This window comes from Arachis ipaensis, chromosome B4 (genome assembly GCF_059453495.1).
Source record: "Arachis ipaensis isolate K30076 ecotype BB chromosome B4, ASM5945349v1, whole genome shotgun sequence".
NCBI lineage: Eukaryota > Viridiplantae > Streptophyta > Magnoliopsida > Fabales > Fabaceae > Arachis > Arachis ipaensis.
The window spans coordinates 8,969,979-8,995,321 of record NC_142439.1 but is presented as its reverse complement, the minus strand read 5'-3'; the positions used below and the strand labels follow the sequence as shown (position 1 = coordinate 8,995,321).

Sequence of the window (25,343 nt, the reverse complement as noted above, 5' to 3'; positions counted from 1 at the left end):
GAGCAGTTCGAGATCCAATCTCCCTTAGAATCTCTAATAATACATCCAAATCCTACTAAATTTGAATCCATATACAAGCTTGCATCACAATTAACTTTAAAACTATTACCTACCGGTGGTTCCCAACACAAGCAATTTCGGAGAGACCTAAAGGCATTGTTTCAATTCTTGTAAACCTATAAGTCCTTGGCGGTAATTCTGGCCAAGGCAATAACCTTGTGGTCTGTCCAAGGGTTGTCAGTATTGAATATGTCATTGCACCTATGTCTCCATACCCACCAAAGCCCTGTACCAAAGGACGCCTCATTGTTAGCCAAAGCCTTCTGAAACCACACTTCAAGAGCAGTACCAGCCGTCGAGTCCAGGATATTAGGATCCAACATATGCCAAATTGCCTTTGATCGTTCACAGTCTCTAAGGCAATGCTCCATAGTCTCCTGCGCCTTGTTACACATATCTGAATAAGCTAAATGCCGCTTGAATCGAAAGGTCTCAGTTGGTAGAGTATCATGTAAGCCAAGCCACATAGTAAATTTGAACTTCTCCGGAATGTTTGTATTCCACAACCGTTTCCAATTACTATTGTCATTCCAATTTAATGTTTTCTTTAATAACCATCTATAACCCTCCCTTGCACTATACTTTTTTGTTGCTGCAGGCCACACTCCCACTGTGGCTCCAACTTAGTCAAACTAGGATATCTCAGACCACAAATAAACTGCTTAATCTCATGCGGAATAGGCGTGGTAAGATTATCAACCTCCCAAGACACCCCTTTCCACAAGTCAGCCACCATGAAATCTGATTCAGAAATATGTACATAAGGAACAAGGTTACAAAGCTTACCAAAAGGAGTCCACTCATCATACCAAACTGATTTGTGGACATTTTCAATATTCCAATGAAGCCCTTCCTTGAGATGCTCATAGGCACTAACAATGTTCTTCCAGGTAGCCGATGAAGAATTTCTACTGTTTTCGTTCATACCAGATTGATTCCTGAGATATTTATGCTTCAGAACCTGCACCAACAACTTCTCACTGTTATTTAGACAATCTCATACCAACTTTTCCAGAAGCGCCATGTTAGCACAGGAAGTATCCCTAATACCCAATCCTCCTGCCCTTTTAGGAGTTATGGCGACCTCCCACCTGACCAGAGGCAGCTCTTTGCCGGTCGCTTGGCCTTTCCATAAGAACTGTCTCATCAAGGAATTAATTTTATTACATGCATACTTCGGGAGAAGAGAAATTTGCATTTCATAAACTGGGATAGAGGCCATAACCGATTTAACAAGACAAAGCCTTCCTGCTTTATTCAGCAGGCATCCTTTCCAACTGGAGAGCTTCCTCGAAATTTTTTCAATAACCTCCTGAGCCGTCTTCCTGGAAGCTATGGCATGACCGATGTTAATTCCCAGGTATTTACCCAAATCATTGCAAAATCAGATGTTAGAGACCCCTGAGAGAACCTCTTTTCTCCTCTCTGACACCCTCTTGAAACACTGGGCCTTTGACTTATGAAGATTTACCTTCAAACCTGATGCTCTAGAAAACAAGTCCAGGCAATGCATAACCTTTATTACTTGAGCTTTCGATGCCTTACAGAAAAGCAAAAGATCATCTGCAAACATCAAATTAGAGAGTCGTGGTCCGTTCCTAGAAACCGCTACTGGGTTCCACAAACCTTGGGAAACTTTATGAGAGATAAAGCAGGCAAGTATTTCCATACAGAGTACAAATAGATAAGGAGACATGGGATCTCCTTGTCTCAACCCTCTCTTTGGATTGAAATTTTGGAGCCTGTTCCCATTCCACAAAACTGCCAACGAAGAAGAAGTCACACAATTCAATATAAGATTAATGGTAGCTTTTGAAAATTCACACCGGACCAAAGTAGCTTCCAAAAAACGCCAGTCTACCCTGTCATAAGCTTTTTCCAAATCAATCTTGAATGCTATGGTCCCTTTTCGAGACTTGATGTTCCTCATGAAGTGCATAATCTCCTGAGCAATGATAATATTATATGTGATTCCTCTTCCTAGAATGAACCCTCCTTGCAAAGGACCAATGATCTCCGACATGAAAGGTCTGAACTTGTTAACTAGAACCTTTGTGACAATTTTATAAATTACATTACATAAGCTAATAGGTCGAAACTCCCGTAAGGAAGAGGGAACTTCCACTTTAGGAATTAGAACAATGAGAGTATCGAAAAATAAATATAATAAATTTTATTGTATAATACAATAATAATAATATAATGAAAACTAATTCAATCAATCTATTATATTGAAGTGTTTGTTTACTTGGTATTTTTTAGGGTTAAATATGATTTTGGTCCCTAACATAGAGGTCAAAAATTTATTTCGTCCCTGGCCTTTTTTTCGCTATAAAATGGTCTCTAAGGTTTCAGTTTGTTTAAAAATCGTCCTTCGGACGAAAATGCTCTTCCCCCATCTTTTCCAAAATGCAGAAACAAAAGCAGAATGCAGAAGCAGCATGCAAAAGTAGAACCAGTGAAACAACAACAACAATGAAACAACAACAACTAGAAGAACAACACCAACAACAACAATGGATAATGAAATCAAAGAAACAACAAAAGTAAAACCAGAAACAGAAGCAAAAACAGAAAAATTAAAGAAAAAAGGGCTGCGGCGGTGTTGGAAGAAGAGGGGCTGCGGTGGTGAACTGCGAATCGCGAGGAGAGGATAGATGCGGGGGTGGTGGCGGATCGCGTGGTGGCGATGCTGCGAATTGCAACAAGAACAGCGAGGAAGCAGCGGTGAAAAAACAGCGATGGCGGCGGCGACGTGCTCTCCATCACAAGCGGCGGCGTGATGACCACCTTTCCCACCCCACCCCAACCCCCCGACTGTCTCCCCCCTTCTCTTTCTCCCCACCCTCCTTCGTTCCCTCCCCCGGTTCTCTTTCCCCTACCTCACTTCGTTCTTTTTTTATTATTATTATTTTATAATTTTTTTAGTTAGAGGTAAAATGATAATAAAAATAAAAAATTTGGTGAAAAGGACGATTTTAAAACAAATTGAAACTTTTGAGACTATTTTGTAGCGAAAAAAAGGCCGAAGACGAAATAAATTTTTGGCTTTACGTTAGGGACCAAAATCGTACTTAACCCTATTTTTTACTCTTAAAATAAAGAATTATATCATAATAAATTTTGTAGTAAATAAAATATAATTTTGTCAATCTATAGTGGATATATATTAAAGTATTTGTTTAAGTAAAATTTTTAATAAAGGATAAGAAAAAAGAGTCCATCTTTTTTTTATTTGGTTTTGATAAATCCAAGTATTTTCGTAACCATTTTTTTAGTATCATTAAATATCAATTGACTTCACAACTTATAATTTTATTTTACAAATTTAAAAGTTTAAAAAAATATAATATATAAATTATTTAATCTATAATAAAAAATATATAAGAATAGAGTAATATTTTAATAAATAAAATTAATGACAAATAAATAAAATGATATTTTTTTAAATAACCTACTTGTTCTGGGGTTTACCTAAAATCGGATGGTGGTTGGGCTTGTTCGTGAGGCCCAAGCGCTAGAGGAGGATGGTCTTCGACTTGGTTTGCGTCTTGGAGCCGCCGTTTTAGTTGTGTATATGAAAGAATGGGGAGTGGTACCTGCAAAGACACTCTGATACCTAAGTTAGCAAGGGGGTAAGCATGTTTAGAGTATTGGAACTTAGTTTTACCTAAGTGCTTCAGTGTATTTATAGGTGATGGACCAATAACCACCGTTGAAGTAGTTCTACTTCTGATGGCGGATAACCGTCCCTTTATTTTAGGGTTGTTGGGATCTCTCTTCTAGAAGTGGGTGAGAGATTTAAGGAGACAATTACTTATTTGAATAAGTGTCACTTGCCAGCTCATGTCGAATCCGACCTCTTTGAAGAGGTCGGATGGATCAGCGAAGGCCATCCCTTTTGTATTGGGCCTTTTTGGACTTAATTAGGCTTGACTATCATTTTAGGTTAGGGTATAAACACTACTAATGATATTAAATTTATTATTAATTAAGAGATAATGCTAATAAAATTCGTTAGATGAGGAGGTATAATTATCAAATTTAAAATTCTATAAAAATTACAATTTAACAAAAAAGTTTATGCGTCAATAAAATAAGACAAAAGAAATATTATTTTTTAGTTACAAAAAATATGAGTATGAACTAAAACAAATAAATAGATAGATGGTATCATAATTGCAAAAGCATGTGTAGTCACTACTAGTCTTCCATCACCGTAGATTATTAGTGTTATAATATAAGACATAAGATATAGGGTCACTGTGGACCATTTATCCAGCTACTTGTTTCCATCACTATTCCAAGCCCCATTCAAGGATGAAAAAAACTAGTTGGAAGCTATTAAATACCATTCACTGTAATCCTCAATCCTCATATTCAAATCTCAAATTTTTGGACCCCCACTCTACAAAATTGTTATAATTGATGTGTCGGTTACCTTATAGCCTTAAAAGTTGAATAAATTATTATTTTAATTCTTAATATTTAGGTTAAGTCTTAATTTTAATTTTAACATTTAAAATATCTTATTTTTATTAAAATATTTTATTTTATTTTATTTTAACTATTTAATCAAAATTATTTTTTTATAAATATTTATTTATATTGTCACTTTCATTTTCAAATAATTAAGACCATTACTATGATCATTAAAATTATGATTTTTGCCTATTTTTATCAAGTGAAGACATATTTTTAGTCACTACTATCTCAAGGTAAGTGTATTTTACCTTTTGATATAGCAACTAAAAAAGATGTAAATATTATCCAAAAGCGTGAAAATATTTATTGTTTTTTCTTATATAGCTTAATGTAACATGTATCAAGCTATGAGGGAAGAACATCAGAATCATAAACCAAATTTTTAACTTATTCACAAGATGAGCTTCTTTTGGTTTCTATTCTTCTCTGCACATTTTGCAATAGCAACTTCTCTTGTGCAACTTGGAGGCAAGTAATCACAACACACACTCCTAATTGAATATCTAGTTCCCTTTTTTGTTTTTAATTTTTTTAATCATCAAATAGGGAATGCAATCTTTATAGAATGATTCTGAAATCATGCCAAGCAATGATTGACTATGATATTATCTTGTTAACTTTCTACATTTTGCAGATAATGATTTGAGGCACAAGCTAAGTGGCATGCACCTAAGTTTGTACCATGTTACAAGCCTTGATCCTTCTCTAACATCAAATTCAAAATCACCAATTTCATACTCTGACATATTCAACAAAGATCAGGACCGTGTCAGGTACATTCAATCGAAACTAGCCAATAAGGTGGATGTGAAAAGTTCTGACAGAACTTTGGGACCAAAACTTGTTAGCACACCATTGAAATCAGGTTTGTCAATAGGTTCAGGAAACTACTATGTCAAAATTGGATTTGGAACCCCTCCAAAATTCTCCAGCATGATTGTAGATACTGGAAGCTCTCTTTCATGGCTTCAATGCGAGCCTTGTGCTGTTTCTTGCCACCCACAAGTTGACCCCATTTTTGATCCTTCAACATCAAAGTCCTACAAAACCTTGCCATGTTCTTCAACTCAGTGTTCTTCTCTTAAGGCTTCAACACTCAATGATCCAGGTTGTTCAACTTCCACTAAAACTTGTGTTTACAAAGCAAGCTATGGTGATTCATCTTTCTCAATTGGTTACCTGAGTCAAGATTTGTTGACTGTTGCTCCATCATACACAATACCAGGTTTTGTTTTTGGTTGTGGACAAGATAATCAAGGCTTGTTTGGAAAGGCTGCTGGTATATTAGGCCTAGCCAATGATAAACTCTCATTGATTGGTCAATTATCAAACAAAAATGGCTATGGATTCTCCTATTGCCTACCCACATCTTTTTCTTCACCAAATTCCTCAAAGGAAGGTTTTTTATCCATTGGAACCTCATCATTCCCACCATCTTCATCATTCAAGTTCACTCCTTTGATCAAGAATCCAAAGATTCACAGCTTGTATTTCGTCGACTTATCGGTTATAACCGTGGCCGGAAAGCCATTAGGAGTGGCTGCATCAAGTTACAAGGTTCCTACCATCATTGATTCTGGCACAGTCATCACAAGATTGCCTATGTCAGTTTACACAGCACTTTCAAATTCTTTTGTGAAGATCTTGTCCAAGAAGTATCCACAAGTTCCGGGGTTTTCGATATTGGATACTTGTTTCAAGGGGAGTTTGAAGGATCTTTCTTCAGCAGTGCCTGAGATTCAGATTGTGTTTCAAGGGGGTGCTAACTTACCACTCAAGGCAGAGAATACCCTTTTGGAGATTGAGGATGGAACTACTTGTTTGGCCATTGCTGGTAGCCCTGAGGATAACCCTATTGCTATTATAGGGAATTTTCAGCAGCAGACATTTACTGTTGCATATGATGTTGCAAATTCCAAGGTTGGATTTGCACCTGCTGGCTGCCAGTGATCATAGGTTATGTAAAAATAAAAAGATTTGTTGCATGCTCCAAAAACATTTACAACCACTAGGTTTCATTTGTGAAGTTAAATGATTATATAAGAATAAAATGAGTGGTTGTAAATGTCTTTGGAGTATGTAATTTATGTATTTTAAGAACATGCAAGTATTTTTACAGCTCGGTGATTGTGGCATGATTCAATCAGTTGCAACTCACAAAGCTGGTGCTGATCCTGCTGGATACAATTGAATCATAAATGTTTATGATATATAGTTATTATCTCTTTTCCTTTTAATGTATTCACATCTTAACTGTGCATATAAGAAAAAAGACAGTTAAATGCTCATGTGAAACTTGCAGTTGCATTAGATTAAGGGATATTTTACTTTTATAATTGTAAAACATAAGGCTGATATAATAAGGCAATTGTTCTGAAATTCCTCATAAATAATAGGGTAAATTGTCCTTTTGTTGTATAGGTCCAATAGATACATATTTAATATATGAAATAATCATATTTTTAATTAATCTAACCCATCCCAAGAATCCTAAAGCCCACCATCAATTTATTCAACTATTAGGTTTTGTTTATGGGAATAGAATAAGATAAGGCACTAAAAATAAGATATAAAAAATAAAAATAAAAAATTAATATTTTTGTATTTTATTTAATAATAAATTAAAATAAATTTTAAAAGTCTAATTTATTTTTATTTTTTAATGTACAAAATTTGAAAAAAAAAATATAATAGTAAAAAATATAATTATAAAAAAAAGATAAAAATAAAAAAGAAAAATTAAAAATTTTATATTTTTTATTAGTATCTTTGTGTTTTTCGTATAAAAAATGATACAAAATATACTAATTCAATATTTATAGATATAATATTTTTATCTATATCTTACGAATATTTTTGTATCTTTATATCTCTTTCAGTGTTTTGTGGGATTTTTTATTTAAATAAATGTATTAATTACTGAAATAAACAATTTTAAAAATTATTACCAAAATTCGTCCCCAAGTCTTATCTCGTTTACACTGTAAACGAGATAAGGTAACTGCGCATGACATGTGTATATCTCGTTTACAGTGTAAACGAAATACGTGCAAAGTTATTTCGTTTACAGTGTAAACGAGATACGTGTTAAATCAATGCGTTTACAGTATAAACGAGATACAGTAAGACAAATTTTCATCAACTATAAAAGGATGTGCAACCTTTGTCATTCTCCACAAACATTTCATATCTTCTTCTCTCCCGTTTCTCTCACAAAAAGATGGTAAAAATGGTCAGTAATAGCGTATACATAGTTGTGTGTATTTACCCCAATTGTCCTATGAGAAATGATGAAAATAGGGTGATATTTGAGTGTGAGAATCCGATACTATTGTGCACTTGGCGTGTAAGTTCGTTGTCCGAGTTGAAGAATTTGATATTGAGCAACTTTGGTGGCACAGGGACGAGGGAGGTCGGAAGGGTGGGGTATAGATTTCTAGCACCGTTGGGTAATGGAATTTTCCGGTTTTGACTATTTCGGCTTCTGGAGGATGAGCATATGCGACTCATGTTTGACATCCATGGAAGAATCATGACGGAACAAGTGATGGAGCTGTCCGCCGAGGTTGGAGATGTTGGTAGTGGTGGTTCTGTACACTCGACCTATGTGTAGGACGACCGACCTCTCGCACCACCACTCATTCATGTCGCCATTCCAGTGGAAGATATGGAGGTGGATAAGGAAGACTCCAACAAAGAGTACGTTGCCGATAGTGCCGATAGTGATTCCTTTGAAGGGGCAATGAGGAGGAGTTTGTACCAGAGACGCCCGCCGAGACAGTGGTGCGCCATGTTTTGCCTCCCCCCCCCCCTCCCACCCAATTCCGGCACTATCAGATGTACCAAGTCACTATCATACATTGGATATAGACGTCATGCATGAGAGAACTTTGTTATCTAACACGGGAGAAGAGGATTACAACCTAGATGATGGTGTAGAGTTTCATATCAAATACAGATTCAGATGCCGAGATGCAGTGATGCAGGGTGTGAAGAACTACAGTATTCGCAGGAGTGCTGAGTACCGGGTGATTGAATCGGACCGATTAAAGTACTATGTGAATTGCCGTCAAGCTGCAAATGGGTGTCCATAGAGTCTCCGTGTTTCCCTTCGACAGAACCTCGGATACTGGTGAGTTCAAGTTTAATTGAGGAGTACTTACTCATTTATGGTTACTATATATTAAGTAGTTTCCAACCATGGTTGTTTTATTTCGTTAAGGAGGTCCGTAGGGTTGGTGGAGCGCACACTTATTTAGCACCCACCGTGTCCCAGGACCATCGATAGTTGGATAGCAGTCTCATCTACAAGGTCATCCTGCCGTTGATACAGTTCAACCCATTCGTCAGCATCCCGGTCCTACAAGGTGCGGTCCGACAGAACTATCACTTCAAACCCTCCTACAGAAAGGTGTGGATGGCAAAACAAAAGGCAATTGCTCAGATCTACGGGGATTGGGAGGAGTCATACAATAAGGTGCCGAAACTGCTTCAGGCGCTGCAGAGTTATTTTTTGGGAACTATTTGTGAGCTATGGGTCGTACCGTACTACGACGGGCACCTTCTGGTCCACGACTGTAGCATGTTCGACAAAGTATTTTAGGTTTTTCCATCCTGTGTTGAGACTTTCAAGCATTTCAAGCCATTTGTTTCTGTCAATGGCACGCATCTGTATGGCAAATACGATGGGTGTTGCTTATTGCAGTGGCACAAGGTGGCAACAGCAATATCCTGCCTATTTCTTTTGCCATTGTGGAGTTCGAGAGTACGGAGTCATGGTTGTTCTTCATTACTAACCTGAGACGCCATGTTACCCCACAAGAAGGCCTGTTGGTTATCTCCGATAGATCGCAGGCCATCAAGGCTGCACTCAATGCCGATGATAGTGGTTGGCATCCTCCTAGGGCATTCCACGCTTACTGTATTAGACACATGGCTGCGAACTTCATAACTCATTTTAAGTCAACCGAGGGCAAGCAATACCTTATAAATGCCACTTATAGTCCAAGAAAGGGAGGGTACGAGTGGTACATGGATGCCTTGAGAGGGTTGTCGCCTGGGATGGTGAACTGGGCTGGCCATTTCAACCCAGAGATATGGCTACAACACTACGACAGTGGTTGGCGTTTTGGTCATATGACAACAAATCTGTCGAAGTGCATTAATGCAGTTTTCAAGGGTATACGGTACTTGCCGATTTCTTCCATCGTGCGTATCACGTACGAACGGTTGCAGAAATTGTTCGTCACAAAGGGCAGGGAGGCGCAGTCACAGCTGGCTGCTGGAAACCGGTTTTCCCAGAGGCTGATGGCAGCCATTGAGAAGAACAGAGAAGGAATCCCGAACATGCGTGTTACTCATTGTGATCGACAGGCTTCTGTGTTTGTCGTGGAGGAGTTAGAGTCGTTCGAAGGTTGGTTGCAAGGTTCCTTCTGAGTTCGGCTATCAGCGGGTTTGTGTGACTATGGACTCTTTCAGGCTCTCCACTACCCATGCCGCCATGCGCTTGCCAGGTGTGCCGTCGCTAGCATCGAGTGGGCTCCGTATGTTCATCCAGTTTATAGGCAAGAAGATGTGTTCAAGGTGTACGAGATGGAGTTTTCACCGACACCGGATGAGTCCTTGGGGTCGGAGTGGGATGGGACACTGCTCCGTCCTAACCCACTCATGTGCAAGAAGGCTACTAAGAGACCCGTGTCCAGTAAATTCTGGAATGACATGGATGAGGTCGAGCGACAGGAGAAGCAGTGTGGCCTCTGTATGCAAGTTGATCATACTAGAAAGGGTTGTCCTAATAAATCCACGAACGATGCTTAGGGTTGATAGTCCGTTTATTATTGTTGCTTCATTTTATTGTAGTAGTTTTGTTTTATTGTAGTTGTTTCCTTTTAGTGTAGCTGTTTCATTTTATTCCAATTGGTTTCTTAAATGCTAGTTGTAACCCTTTATTATAGTTTTGTATTCTTATAAGACTTGTGCTAAAAATTATCCGCGGTCGTTGTTTACATAACATATTTTAATTTCAGTTGCATAGCACCCTTACAAGTTCCACCGAATTTTTTCATAATAAAAACAAGATCATTATAAAAGGACTACATATAAAGTTAGCATATAACTATCGAGTATACAATACAACTTCGATAAATATTAAAATAAGAAACTCAACCTAATAAACAAGGAACACCTATACAATACAACTTTAACAGTCTAGGAAATAAAGTTACCAACAAACGTAAGTCATCACTGGTGTTGGGGATCCTGATAGTGGAGCCGATACCCGGTACCACACAGCAGAGGCCGAGTCTGGCGCTGAAGTCGGGTAGGTCGAGGGTCTACATGAGGCATGGACTAGATAGCAGGATCCTGTGGCTGCTGCGGATGTGGTGGCAAAGGTGGGATGTAGGGGCTGATGAAGGGGTCACCTGAGGCCGCGATGAAGTAAAAAAGGTACCATAGTCGATCGACGGGGTGTCGCATACTGGGCACCTGGTCGAACCCCGCTCTGTACGATGACCCAGAGGCAGGAGATATCTGTGGCATCCAGGCAAGGTCTGTGCAGGAGCAAATAGATGTTGATACTGTCCGACACCCTGCTCGCTGCCAATCCGGAATGAGTCCGTGAGGCACTGCATCGAGGCCGGGTCAACGGTATGAAGCTGGAAGGCATCGTCAAAGAAAATCTTCTCAACCATCTGCTCCTTCTGATAGCTGCTGGATGGGCCTACATCATGCCACCCGGGCGGTGATGTGTCCTAGATGGCCCAATGCTGCAGGCCTCCTGAATCGGATGGAGAACGCGATGCGTGGGATGGAGGAGGAGGTGAAGGTGGAGGTGGAGGTGAATCATGGCCGCTTGAGGGGATGTCTTCGTGGTCCTCATGTCGGTTGAACCCCTTCGCCTGATCTGCGCTCTCTGTGACCCCTCTCCCTCCGAGCAGGCTGCTGGGTGTCCGTCCTAACCTCCCTCGCATGCCTATGCCAATCAGAAACTCCCCGAGGAAGGTGGAGATCATCCCTCGGCTGGCTGGCAGTGGGCTGGACGTCGACTGGTAACTCGGCCAGCTGGGGATCCTCCAGTACATCTTGGCCTGATAGGTGCCTCACCCGACATGCGCCCCACCACCAATCATAATACTCTTGAGTCAGCCTGTAGTCAAACGTGTGATGAATGGAGATCCTATGGCCAACCTCAAAACGTCTACTCCAGTCGCTGTACCAATCATGAAGCCTGTCAGGCCACCACATATCCTCGCCCCGGCCATTGGATGTTAGGAACCTGTCAGAAAAAATATAGAAAAGTTATGATTGTAATAAATTAAGTCTACCTCAAAAAAAAATAAAGATAAATAATACAAAAGTCGGAACCTGTCAAGGTTCACCGGGGCGCCAGGATCCGGCTGCTCTCCATTGAACTGGCGCTTCACCTGATCAACCTGGTGAAACTAGACGATGTTGAAGCAGACGAGGGGGACGATTGACATCCATGTCCCCCACTCTTCCTCCTCGAAGAACCAAGGGGGCACAGAGCCTGCAGAGCAGGTCATCGTATGCCATCAGACAAACTAAACCAACAGTTAAAGTAGAGAATGTATAAATATTTGATGTCCCATAAGGTAAACAATGTTCCAAACCTAATAATTCAGTAAGTGCGTACTAACTTATAATTTTCATGAAAAACGAAATCTAAGTAAAGGACTAAATTAGAAAAGAGGCGGTGTCAACCGTGGTACTAACCTCATCAAATCGTAACTGGTCTGTCGCCACTCTCCAGTGCAGAACCCTCCTCTCATGCTGATCTTTGCTCTACTGCTGCAATCCTATCAACCTGACACCAATCAACAGAATAACAATAGTTTCATTATGCAAAAAAACAGGAAATGGTTACAAATTGATAACACAGTAAAGACATAAACAATTGTTACCTCGCAGCCGTAGGATACATGAAAATCCCTTATTCTGGTGGACACCACTGGAAAAATCTCTGGTATATCGAGAAAATCAAAAGCAGAGTGCAGCCAGCGATGTTCGTGACGCCTCGGTATGCTATCGAGCACAGTGACTGGTACGTCCAGGCCAGCACAGCCGAGACCCAAGACAACGCCCGGCACCGCCCGAAGTCCTGAAGCAGCGGTAGCCAACACAGATGGACCAAGTTGTTCGACTTGTTCGTCATCAGATAGCCTCCGATCTATAATATGATGCAATACCTAGCATACTGTCGGAGGGTCTCTGGGTCGTCCGTCGGTGGCATCTAGCGGATACTGTCCCACATCCATACAAGCTTCAACGAGAACAACTCCTTCCTCTGCGCCGCCTGCTATGGAACCACCGGAGGCCTGTCACTAGTAGCCGCTCCACCAACTCCCACGTCTTCGTGCGGTACCACCTGTAGAAGTCACGGAAGCACCCCCAAATTGGTCCCCGTGTGTGCGTAGCCCGAGGTGGTACGCCATGTCCTACATGGTGATGGTGACCTCACTCCATGGGAGATGGAACGTGTGGGTCTCCGGACGCCATCGCTCCACGAATGCCTAATCAGGGAGTTGTCGAATGTGAACCTGAGAGGCACCGTGTCCCCGAATCCAGCCTCCCTCAGATACGGGAAGATAGCGTTGGGTGGAGGAAGGGTATGGCTCACTCGCCGGGGAAGGAAAAGATGAGGCCTCTGACAAAAAAATATATATTCACAATTATTAAAAAATAAATAATTGGATAAGTCTATCAACATAGCAAGCCGTCTTCACTATTCTACACATAACCCTAACAGAATCTTACACGTATGTACTAGCTGAATTTATGCCGACACAAAATTCTCTGTAACTATGTACTTTCTTAACTAATACACATTTACTCATTCTGTTACGTGGATTACAAACATTCAATAAAGTTATTAACAATGTAACCAACAAAGTCTGACTTAACTAAATATTCTAATTATCAAACTTCGCTAGTTACTAACTAAATTAATAATTATGTAATAACAACCTAATACAGGAAAAATAAACTAGAGTTCCAAATTTCAATCTATCACCTATTCCTAATGATACAAACTGTATTCTAGTTCTTGGCAAGTACCCTAACCATGGCTACATATATACATATATATTTATATGAGATTACATAAAAGTTAAGATAACAAAACTTAACCTCAAAGTCCTTTGTCCTTGCGCAATGCTAAGTCTCATTCAGCCGGTTGATGTCCCGATCACTATCTTCTGCGCGCGCCATCATTGTATTACCCAATAATATAGATAGAAAGAGATAAAAGAGAGGAAAAAGTGGTCGAAAGGTTCAAACTGGCCCAGAACCTTGCTGTCAACGACATATATTTATAGCCGTCCACCAGTCATATCTCGTTTACACTGTAAAAAAAAAATATACACACGTACTTTATCTCGTTTACAATGTAAACAAGATATGACTTAGGAACAAATTTCGGTAATAATTTTTAAAATTATTTATTTCAATAATAAATATATTTATTTAATTATTTAAATAAAAAATCTCATATTTTTATGCCTAAAAATAAATGCAGCCCAATGATAATTAATATTTTATGTTCACCTGATCAAGTAAAAATGTAAAATATTAAGCTTCATTAAATCCATGTCCCATCTAAATGTGAAGGCTTAGGCGGCGGCATAGAACTAACATTAATTAATCAATGTGTTTGTCTTTTCCTTTTTAAATATAATTTGTTGTGTAGAAAAAATGATACAAAAGATAGATGACTCAAAATAGGACTCTTAAATCATAAATTATAATTAAAATCTATAAAATTTATAAGTAAAATTCACAGGTGTCCCGAGAATAACTTATTATACTTTCTCTTATTTCATGTCAGTAATTCAGTATTATAATTTTAATACTATTTTTTTATTAAAATTTAAAATATTAATAAAATATAAAATTAACCTTAAATTTACTCACAACTAAAATGAAAATAAAATAACTTGTGTAGGGAAAAAAACATTTATTTATTTTCAGAACACACAAAAGATTCTGTCTTACATAGTCTATAACAAAGGATGATTATTAACACTATGGTTTTTGTTCTAATAGAAAGTGTTTCGAAACACATTGAAATTTGCAAAAAAAAAAAAAAGATTTTAAGGGCGAAAAAAATAATAATAATTGTCCTTTTCATTTTTCTGCCTTTGAATTTGGTTTGCATAGTTTAAGAATGTGTAACATAACAAATCCAGCATATCACATTACAAGCATCAATTAATATGCAAGCCATGTGTGAACTGGAGTTTAGTTTAGTAGTATTTAATATTTTCAGGGCCTTTTGAGGGTCCCATTTTCTGTTGTCAAAATTCAATTTTTCCATCATAGTGTGCATTTGACATTGGGACAAAAAAAAGCTTATGATACCAATAATTATTTAATTATCAGAATTTTGTTATCCTGTACCTTATATTAGCATAAAAAAATATGTTTAATATTATTTATTATAAAATTTTTTTTTATGTTTTTAATGCAAAAAAATAATAAATAACATTAAAATATTTTTTTATGGTATGTTTAACCTATATTTTTAGTCAACGAGTTATAGTTTAAATGACATAATTTTTCCATACTCACTTAAAGGTTGCGGGTTCGAGTCTCCTTATCTTTGGCACAAAAAACAAAAACCTATATTTTTAAGACAAAAGATAATCAAATCTTTAGTTTTAATTGTAATGACGTGTTTAAGACGGTTAACAATTAAGTTAATAATTTTACTAATGTGACTGATATAAATTAGATGTTTATGTAAAATTGTTTACAATAATATTTTTTAACATATATCAATTGACTTCATTTTAACATTTACTTCTAAATTTTTATTTAATATATATTTTAGGTACATTCATATATAATTTCAAAGTTTGAATTCTTAAAACAATAATGGGGCTGCCCCTATATTTGATTATCAAGTGTGATTCCTCTTGCGCCTTCACATGTTGACCGAAAATCCAAAGTCTTCAACAAAATGCACACAGAAGAAGCAAGAATCATCAGAACAGGAACTGAATGATGATCAGAAAGTGATTCATCTAATTCCAGCAAGCCAGGTAAGTTGATATAGAACATGGAAACATTTAGTTATGCCCTTTTTTTATGATCCCAAAACCATGCCCACATGGTGTTTGCTGAAAAGTTTCTTGCATTTTTATTAATCTATTCTCAGACTTTTTATAGGGATTAACATAAAATCATATTTTTGCACAAAACCCGGGTAGATAAATGTATTGTTTATGCAGCTATATCATTGAGCATTGTGCAATGTAACATATGTTAATATATACAGAGCAAAAAAGCAGAGGTAGATTGAACTAGAAGCACTTTTTAGACCTTAACTAAACAATGGTCAAAATCACAACCAATTCCACTTGTTATTCCAAATTCCCAAACAACTCCTACACAGAACAATGATTAACAATTTGGAATCTGGCTCCACTAGTTTAGTGTAAATATTATATGTAGGAAACATAGTTCCAACACAACACTGTAGTTTGATGATCAAGAATCAATGTTTTATGACGACTTGACGAGTAAAATATCAGTTCATAAAGATGTCTTAAAACCGACATGCCGGATTTTGCTTTCACCTTAAGAGTTTGTTGTTTCAGGTCCATCACACCTTTGCACATCTGTGATCTCAGTTTCCATATTCTGCAATAGAGTTGGTAAGGAATTTTTTCACTCTGTCCTTCAGACTCCATTTTGCTTATCTTACATACCTACATTCTTTAGGTAAATATGTGCAACTATGTTAACTAAGAAGGAATTCTCCATAGAGATTTAGTTCCAATGTATGAATTCTGGTTTTCTTAATCAGCATCATTTAATTGGTCTGATAAGTGATTGGCGTATGAATTTAGGTGTGAACTACTTACCATGGGGTGCATTTCCTCAAAAATCCTAGCCAGATCAATCAGTGTCCATGAGGAGAGAAAACAAGGTTCAAGGCGAATGGCTAATGGTATTCCATTGCTCGAGGACTTAATCATCTCGGCCAATGGCAATGATCAGTACCTCGCTCTTGTCTGCGCAGCCAATACAGTATCCAACAAATTGCATTCCAGAAGTTTGCATTCAAACATGTTCCCTGAACTGGCTACTGAGCCTGTCGCCTCTGAAACTATCGACAAATTGGATATATCACCAAGGTTAAGCCAAGAAGGAGGGAAACAAATCGAGAGAGACAAAAGTTGGCACTCGTTTCCTGAGCAGATTGTTTCATCTATTGATCAGGGGAATTTATCAGATTTTCAAGGCAAACATAACTTGGATTCCAAGGATGTCACAGGTAGCAGGAGTTTTCACACATTAGAAGAATATGATAATCTTGTAAATGAAATAAGCTTCTCTGATTCCCCCAAAGTTCAGCAAAATGAGTTTAGCGATGAAGAAGCCGATTCAAGAACCATCGAGGAACTTAAGGTATCTGCATTAGCTAATACAATTCACAATATCGAGGACAATGATTCTGCGGGCAAGAAAATGCTACCACCTTGCTCGCACAACGACAATTCATCAGAAGATAGTAAACTAGTAAAGGATATCAGTGTCAAAAGTATTACACTAGAAAGCTCAACTCCAAGTCCTAATAGCCACTCCACAAATCAAAGAATTGAAAATGAAGTTGTAAATCCAAATGAGAAAACAAATATACCTGGGATTGCTGCTCAAGGGGTAAACACCACTGAGAAAGTGAATAAGAGAAAGGCTATAGCAAAGAGGCTAGAATCCCTTAGAATCCCATCTAATGTTGAATTGCCAGCCATTGCTAGCCTTAGAGAATGGATTCCTGGTAGTGGAATATACTCTTCTGCATCCTACGTTACCCCGAAATTTGGCAGCTTTTCTTATCAGATGGACACTAGGAATGAAAGTGAATCCAGTGAGGATTCTGTGTTCAGTCCAGAATTGGTATCTGCCTTCGAAATGAGCATGCAAATACTTGAAGCAGAGGAAGAAACCATTCTGAAACAAATTATAGAGAATGTGGAGGAAGAAAGTGAATGCAGCCCCAAGGAAGAACTCCACCAAAGGCACAAGGCTAAATCCATAGTTTCAGGTGAACTTAGTTAACAACAAATACATCTCAGACAAAACTGTAATTTGTACCTCCCACACTCTATTTCCTTTTTCATATCTTTCTAGACTTCATGCATGTGAATCTCTGCTTCACTTTTTTTTGTTTATCTGTTTTAACTCATTTTATTTTGAGAAGAGGCGCCAATTACATGGCAGTGAATGTGAATCTGGGTTCAAACATATCATGAGGAAAAGATTTCTGTTGGAAAGAAATAATATGGCTTAGTTTTGATGTGATACTGATGTTTCCAGGTAGAAGCAAATTGGTTTTCATGACTATTTCTCGTCAAACTCAGAATATGAAGTGAAATGAAATGTCTAAGTTCAAGGTTGAAGCTCACTTCCTCTAAGAAAAAGAACTACCCAACTGTCTTGTCATGATTTCATAAATCCACATAGTCTATAATTTCATTGTAACCGTTCAATTGAATTAGTGATTTGTCATAGCTTGGGAATAAGATTGAAATTGAATAAGCCAACTCTTGAAAGTACCAACATTTAAAATGTCATAAATCAAGCTAAGTTGTTCCGTTATTACGTATATATTCGATTACTATATATGGAAATGGATATTGTCACTCTTTTCTTCATAAATTCATGCAAACATATATAAAAAAATCATTTGTAATCATGTGTGGTATAGTATTATTAAAAATAAGAGTAGCAATATCAATTTCCTATATATAACCCCCTTTTTTTTTCCTTGAAGAAAGTGACAATTAGGTTTATGAAGATTTTAACTTTGGACTAATTATTTTCTAAAGAAAAAAGTACCAATTTGGTCATCAACGATAGCAAATGATGTCTTTCTATCAATTTATTACATTAAACTTAACGGTGTTGCTTATATGTACTGTTACCTACTGTGACGTGTTTATTTATGAAAGATGGTCATGCAGATAATAACTTTTGGAATAAAACTTCACCTGTTTTGATAGGATTTGTGATAAATAGAGAGTAGTTTAATATTGGAATAAAACTTCACCTGTTTTGATAGGATTTGTGATAAATAGAGAGTAGTTTAATAAAGGCTTAAAAGATAATAAATGCTTCATTCTCCAAAACCATCATTTCCACTGAAGATAACAAAATACATGAACAATTTCGTCTCTTTCGCACTATCCATTGATGAAAGGACATACATATCCACCATCTATTGATGAAAGGACATACATATCCACCATCTGTTATCATGGAAGATCTAATTGGTACTTCTTTTTCAAAAACTAATTAGTCTGAAATCAAAATCTTCGAAAATCTAATTGTCACTTTACTCTCTTCTTTTTTAACAAAGATAGTTAACTTCATTATTTATAAAAGTAGCGAGATATATAACCCACAACTAAATATAATTCATTCAGTACAGATTAGCTGCTCTAAAGTGCAATTCAAATCATTGATCATTGATGAGAAAATCAATAATCACGGAAAATGCTAATTTGATAGATACAAGTGACAACTAACAATCATAGGCTTAAAAAGGTTATAATTGTTCACATAATTGAATCTTAAGGGATAATGGTGAGCATAATTTTGACCCTTTTCCCCTAATTGTTATAGACTGTAGGGGTTGCCAAAAGCTGTTAAAATGTGGTGGTTAATTTTTCAACCAAAAAAGAAAAAGAAAAGATGATTAACAAGGACAACATACAAAAGCTCCTTGTTATCTTTGTTTCACTTCTCCAAAACAACAGAGATGCAAACTACATATGACTAACAATAACTGCACTCTAAGTCCCAACACTGCAGAAGACTAAGAAGAGATATATTTAGCAGCACTCAGTACCCATAGGACAGCACAAGACACCAAATGCAGTGAACATGATGATGAGGGTGCAAACAATGCAAGTACGGTTTGCTGTACAAACTTCCTATCATTATTAGGCAAGATTAAGAAGGGGAGAGGGAGAGAGAGATTGCAAGTCAATGTGTTATTTAACATGATGTTGTACAACAAACAACTATAACATCCTCAGGCCATGTTGTGATGAGGCAATCCACTGGTATTTTTTCTCTTTTGTTCAGATGGTGCCGCAACACTGCGATTCCAAGGCAAAAGGACACGAGCTCTAAGGGTCTTACAAGGTGTAAGGTTACAAATTTACAAGCAGTCAAGATACGAGTAGTTTCTGTGTCGGTTGTACTGAAGAAGGCTTCCGTAGGTGCGGTCCCAGACACCAATAAAGAGTGATTCTGTATCCGGACTGAAAGATACACCAGAGATCTCCCCAAAAAAATCAATTTCCTGTTCCTTCTCAAATCCACGCTTTGCGTCAAAGACATGCACAAAGTCAGCTGGCTCAGCCATTGCCATGAACTGCCCATCAGATGTGAAACGTATTGAACGTATAGCTCCAAGGTTGCCCTTCAGAACAGCAACAGACTTCGACAAATTTCGAACATCCCAGACACGGCAAGTTTTGTCTTGGTTCCCGGTAGCAAAAATACGGCCATCAGGATGCCATGCAGATGCAAATGAGTAATCCAAGTGTCCACATAACTGCGTGATTGTCTACAAAGTCACCAAAAATAAAATTTAGAAATCCATAGCACATACACACTAGGAAAATCCACTACCATACTACTCTCATTTTAAAATTTCCCTCAAGAAACATAAAAGCAGGAATTTGTGACATGGAAAAACAGAGCATGCCAACCTTTCCAGTTTGAGAATCCACCAGCAGCCCTTCTGGATTGTCTCCAACAATTGCAAGAAGTTTACTATCAGGGCTCAATGAAGTATGCTGCAGATAAAAGAAACCGATTCATATTGTCATTTATTATTCTATTCCAATACTAGCTGTAGGATTCTTACTGCAGGATCAAAGAAAAACAAAGACATTTTTATCCACATGCATTCTCAATCTTATCTACTAATATAAAATTCAACTAGAAGTGGCAACTCTTGTTATCTTTTTTATTTTTATTTTTTTTTCCAAACATAGAAAATCAGCTAGAAGAACTTACATTTACAGGCCAGGGGAAGCAGAAATGCTTGGAAAGCTGAAATTTCTCCATATCAAAGTCTCTGACTCCACAGTCATTATTTGAAGCCATGAAATGAACTGCTCCACTGGCAGATTAATTGATAGTTACTTGTTAGCAAGCAAACAACCATGTATGAAGGTTGTACATAGTAATTGCTCACAGCGCAAATCAACAGATTAAGGACCCAAAATAAAAAAGAGAGAGATAAAAGAGTCATAAGAAAGAAAAGAATGAAGACCTGGGATGCTCATAAATCTCGACAGCATTTGTGATCGCATTGTCCTCATAAGTAGTTCTGGAACAAAAGCTAACCCCAGGTCGATCTAAGTACTGTAAGACATTTTGCATGTGCCATCATCAATGGACAGGAAAAATGGTTGAATGCATGAATTAACAATAGTGGTGTTTATAATACCAATCATGTCAGATAAGAAAATTATAAGCACAGAAAATGAAGTACCTTGCAAATAAGTTCTCCTTGAAAGCCTCCAGCAATCAACAAGTTGTCTCGCACTGCCAGTGTACTAATTTGTGTTTGAGTAAACCCTTCCAAGAGGCTTCCAGGATGTTTCTGTTAGCAACACACATTTAAAACCTTAGATTCTGTTTTCAAGCCATGAAATCAACAACAGACGGGAGACAAAACGTTTACCTCACACGGAGCCACATGCCCTTGTACATTCAGGATTTCGGATCTCTTGGAGTGTAACGAAGACCAGTGAACAATTGAGTAATGTGAAACAAGATATACATCATGCTTCGATGTTGACCAAACCAAGTTTCGTAGCTACAAATAACAAATTAAAACTTCTCAGTTAACATACAGGTTTCTAAAATAATAATAATACATGAGATATAGACCAAACAAATGTTTTCACATCCGCACATAAAAAATGCAAATAATTTCTATATAAACATACTTGGAAATGAAGTATCGTTGACTTCACAGATCTAGTGTTCTGCCAGAAATCATAAAATCTTCCTCCTTTATCCGTTGGCCTGCATTCCTGTAGACAAGAACCGGGGGCATAAGGACAAAAGATCTCTGCATGTTAATCAAATGTTATAAAGCTTTAAGCAAAACCCTGTACCTTCTCCGAAAGTTCCCCTGATTGTGGTATATTTTCATAATTCTTGTACTGCTCTAGTCTAGTTTGTCTATACTTTTCACGACTAATACTCAGTCTATCCCATGGTATACCTTGGATATCCTTTCCCTTCCTAGCTTCTGCGGCAGTGGTATCTGTTATACGATTTTCCTGCTATTGAGAACCCAAATTCCGCCCACACAAGAAAAAGTGCAAGCAGACAGAAAAGATTAGGTCAACGGTTGTATTCTACTAAAATTCAGTCATGCAAAGTTAACTCATCCTATAGGTATGAAAAGAACCCGAATGTAGCAACAATACAATAAGATATATATACACATAAGACACACAAATTATTGAAAAAATACTTCATAGTGACTAGTAATGAATAAACATTCAAGACAATAGAAATTAAAATTGCTTATGACTCGAAACAAACCAAAGGATCGTATTCATCATCATCATCCGAATCTGATTCACCAAATGCTCTGCCTCGGAAATACACATCATCTTCTACCTCTGCCATTTCATTATCATCTGCAACGTACTCCATTTCGTCCCTGTTGTAATGAGACATGTTTGCCAACGCTGTTGAAAATAGATACCTAATCCAAAAATGGGAGTGGGATAAAATGACTAAACTAAATTCAATAATTGAAAGGAAGAAACAAAAAAAATCAGTTTTTGCCTAGCAGTAAGCTGCACTTAAAGTTAAACGCCATACCCTAAAACCAAATACATCCTTTAATTTTGTCATAAAAACAAAAGCATCTTCCTTCTAAACCTAAACCGACAACGAATAGAAAAAATAATTAAGAAAACCTGAGAAATAAATATCATTAATCTGAACAAATTCCAACCATCCTATGAAATTAATTCCAACATCAACATACATGGAACCAAAATTTCCCCAACTTCGTTTAATTCCGAACACAACAAGATGGTTTCACAGAGAAACCCCAAAAACCAGAAACCGAGAAAAGTAAATCAAATAAAACACCTAAAAGGATACCTACCCAGGAACCAAATTGCAGCATCTACACACGCGAATTTGTAAAAATGAAAACTTTAATAGATAAAAGGAAAATTAAATTAAGAAAATAAAAAGGGGTTGAAGCAATTGCGATTTATCGCAGGAAACGACGAGAAAGAGTTTAACTGGTTCAGAAAAATTCAGACCTGTGTAAAAATTGGAGGGGTTCGTGAATCCAAGCCCTTGTTTTGTGGTTGAAGCGTTTGTTGGATCTCGATGATAAGGACCTGAATTAGATCTCCGTATGCGAATGAACCACCTTTGCAGAAAAATAATAATATATAATATAATTTATATTTATATTTATAAATAAATAGATAGATAGATAGATACTTAGATAGACAGATAGAAGATAGATCAGATATCTCGATTCCTCTTTGCGTTGCAAACCCTGAATCCAATTGACATAATATCAGTGATTAGTGCGTAACACTCAATAAACTATTATTTATAGGTTTGTTAGAACATTTAATTTAATTTTGATTTATGCAGTAATATTTTTGAATATTTTAAATTTGTATTAATATTATCCAATTTAATAAAGTCAAAATTTATTTAAATTAAGTTATTTTATTTTTTAAAAAATTCAAATTAAATTATCTTATTTAATTTAATAAATTTATTTTTAGATTAATCTGTTATTTATTTAAATTTTTTTGTGAGATAATTTATATATTTTTATGAATAAATTTTATGAGTGTTAATATATACATTTTTTGTTATGTGTGATTAAGTGAGGTGAATGATTTGTTTTATTTATTACATAATAAAAATTAAAATATCTAATTTAAGGTAATTCTATGTGTTAGTTTTTTCAATTTTTATCTTTGATCTAGGTTATTAATAACAGATTTTTTAAAGATCTTATAAAAAAATATTTTCGGTGATTTAAAAGGCTAAAAACAAATTTTTTAGAAGTCTATTGAAAAAATTTCTCAATCAAAAATTTATTTGCTAATTGCGAGTAGCTAATTTTTTTTTATATGAAACCAAGTTTGGTGTAATGCTGAGTTATGGAACTTTGGAGAGTTTTACATTGTTGTAACGGCGTTCAGGTGAAGGGGAGAAATCGGATGGTCCGATTTATTGCAGCTGATTGGAGACACAAATCAGACCGTTCGATTTGTGGTTCATGGAGGGCAGTGCAAAGAAATCAGACCCACCGATTTTTTGCTTGACGTTCAAATTTTTTTTTTGCCCAAAGAAATCAGACCCAGCGATTTCTTTGTTGGATGGAAAAAAATTTGTAGGCCTTGAAATCGGATCCAGCGATTTCTGGGTTTCCTTTTTTTTTGCGCGGGCCGTTCACTAATCGGACGGTCCGATTTTATTGTTCAAAAAAATTCGAATGACCATGAAAGCGGTCGAACGGTCCGATTTGAGTTTAATATATATAAACCCAACCCAACGCTGAGCAGCCAACTTCATCTTCTTCTTCTTCCGAGCTCCAAATCTCCGAAGCTCACCTCTATCTTTCTCTTCTTCTCCATTATCATGGATGATAGAGTGAGATTAAAAGTGTATTATCATGGCCAAATATTATTACAAACATCTGAAGGAGTGAAATTTGTGTGTGAAAATTCATTAGATATTATAATTCCTTTGACACTGTCATATATATGAAGAATTAAAATGTGTGATTTGTGAGAAGATGGATTATCAAATATCTGGAAGAGTGTCGTGTATTCTGTACAGATACCCTATATATGTCTTTGGTGGGTTCGTGCAATTTCAAACGAAATACGTGACAGATGAATCGAGCATGCAAGAAATATTTTCAGTGTATCTTGAAAGTCGGTCCCGAATATCGTTCATCAAACTGTATATCGAGTTCGAGCAATCTGCAGCGGACCGAGATATTGAATTGGAAGATTACAACAGTGATAGTGAGGAAGAGTTTGAAAGTAACTACGAGGTCGTTGATCCGGGTATAGACGAAGATCAAGCTGATGATGCTATGGTGGCAGATGTGGCGGGTGTGGCAAATGCACTAACAAACCAGCAGCCATTTGTGGAGCCGACTTTCATGCGGTTGTTGGATTTAGAGGCCATTCATGCACTGGAGTTTTCTCAATATCTAAATGCAGGTACGTCATAATTTTAAATAATAATTTGTTAAATTATGATTTGTGCATATATTTTGAGTTTGATACGAATATTTAAGACAACAGTAAATAGGCGAAAATATATCATATAATTAGTAATAGTTTAGGGTTTAATTATGAATTAAACATGTATGTTGAAAAATTTAAAATTTTGCATTCTTGTGTTATTATTAATTTATTAAATATCATTTGATAATGTAGTTGATAATTTTGTTAACTTTTGATTGATTTATTCTTGATTTATGGATCATAGATTTTATTAATTCGACACGTATTTATGAATTATGTATTGAAATATAAATTTGTGACGTGATTGCAGTAGAGCTTCTTGCTATGACGGATGGTGAATTTACCGTGGGAATGGAATTCAGTTCTAGGGAGGCAGTAATTAAGGTGATGAAAAATTATACCATCCGTATAGGTGTAGATTATCGGGTGCATGAGTCAGAACCGACGACATTCTATGCTAAATGCACCCAGTATGGCGCAGACTAT

The 25,343-nt window shown here is 36.8% G+C and overlaps 5 protein-coding genes across 16 annotated transcripts; 3 read left to right on the top strand and 2 right to left on the bottom strand.

Moving 5' to 3' along the window:
- Nucleotides 1–176: 176 nt before the first annotated feature.
- LOC148566614 (uncharacterized) lies at nt 177–2,826 on the bottom strand. Its single transcript, XM_088484339.1, has 5 exons — nt 2,614–2,826; nt 1,532–2,110; nt 1,064–1,198; nt 870–1,021; nt 177–579 (listed from the first exon to the last, which is right to left on the bottom strand). Exons 1-5 carry the CDS (start codon nt 2,824–2,826, stop codon nt 177–179), a joined length of 1,482 nt encoding a protein of 493 aa, XP_088340465.1.
- Nucleotides 2,827–4,833: 2,007 nt separating this feature from the next.
- On the top strand, nt 4,834–6,833 carry LOC107638766 (aspartyl protease family protein At5g10770). The gene is made up of 2 exons (XM_016342154.3): nt 4,834–5,013; nt 5,180–6,833. Exons 1-2 carry the CDS (start codon nt 4,944–4,946, stop codon nt 6,493–6,495), a joined length of 1,386 nt encoding a protein of 461 aa, XP_016197640.1. The 5' UTR covers nt 4,834–4,943; the 3' UTR covers nt 6,496–6,833.
- Nucleotides 6,834–8,962: 2,129 nt separating this feature from the next.
- LOC107635974 (uncharacterized) lies at nt 8,963–10,362 on the top strand. The gene is made up of 3 exons (XM_016339521.1): nt 8,963–9,122; nt 9,251–9,924; nt 10,024–10,362. The coding sequence occupies exons 1-3, from the start codon at nt 8,963–8,965 to the stop codon at nt 10,360–10,362; spliced, it is 1,173 nt and encodes a 390-aa protein (XP_016195007.1).
- A 5,000-nt stretch (nt 10,363–15,362) lies between these two features.
- LOC107638765 (uncharacterized) lies at nt 15,363–18,147 on the top strand. The gene is made up of 4 exons (XM_016342151.3): nt 15,363–15,605; nt 16,164–16,220; nt 16,416–17,614; nt 17,887–18,147. Exons 3-4 carry the CDS (start codon nt 16,432–16,434, stop codon nt 17,940–17,942), a joined length of 1,239 nt encoding a protein of 412 aa, XP_016197637.1. The 5' UTR covers nt 15,363–15,605; nt 16,164–16,220; nt 16,416–16,431; the 3' UTR covers nt 17,943–18,147.
- Nucleotides 18,148–19,378: 1,231 nt separating this feature from the next.
- LOC107638763 (putative WD repeat-containing protein C2A9.03) lies at nt 19,379–23,187 on the bottom strand. Of its 12 annotated transcripts, none has more exons than XM_016342142.3 (11): nt 23,077–23,187; nt 22,890–23,002; nt 22,150–22,315; nt 21,714–21,884; nt 21,543–21,629; nt 21,275–21,409; nt 21,083–21,193; nt 20,861–20,952; nt 20,602–20,707; nt 20,292–20,378; nt 19,379–20,146 (listed from the first exon to the last, which is right to left on the bottom strand). In XM_016342142.3, the coding sequence occupies exons 3-11, from the start codon at nt 22,285–22,287 to the stop codon at nt 19,736–19,738; spliced, it is 1,338 nt and encodes a 445-aa protein (XP_016197628.1). In that variant the 5' UTR covers nt 22,288–22,315; nt 22,890–23,002; nt 23,077–23,187; the 3' UTR covers nt 19,379–19,735. The 12 variants fall into 12 exon arrangements, with proteins under 12 accessions (XP_016197628.1, XP_016197634.1, XP_016197632.1 ...); XM_016342148.3 differs by having other exon boundaries at nt 22,150–22,270; nt 23,077–23,178; XM_016342146.3 differs by having other exon boundaries at nt 21,714–21,881; nt 23,077–23,169.
- Nucleotides 23,188–25,343: the final 2,156 nt, after the last annotated feature.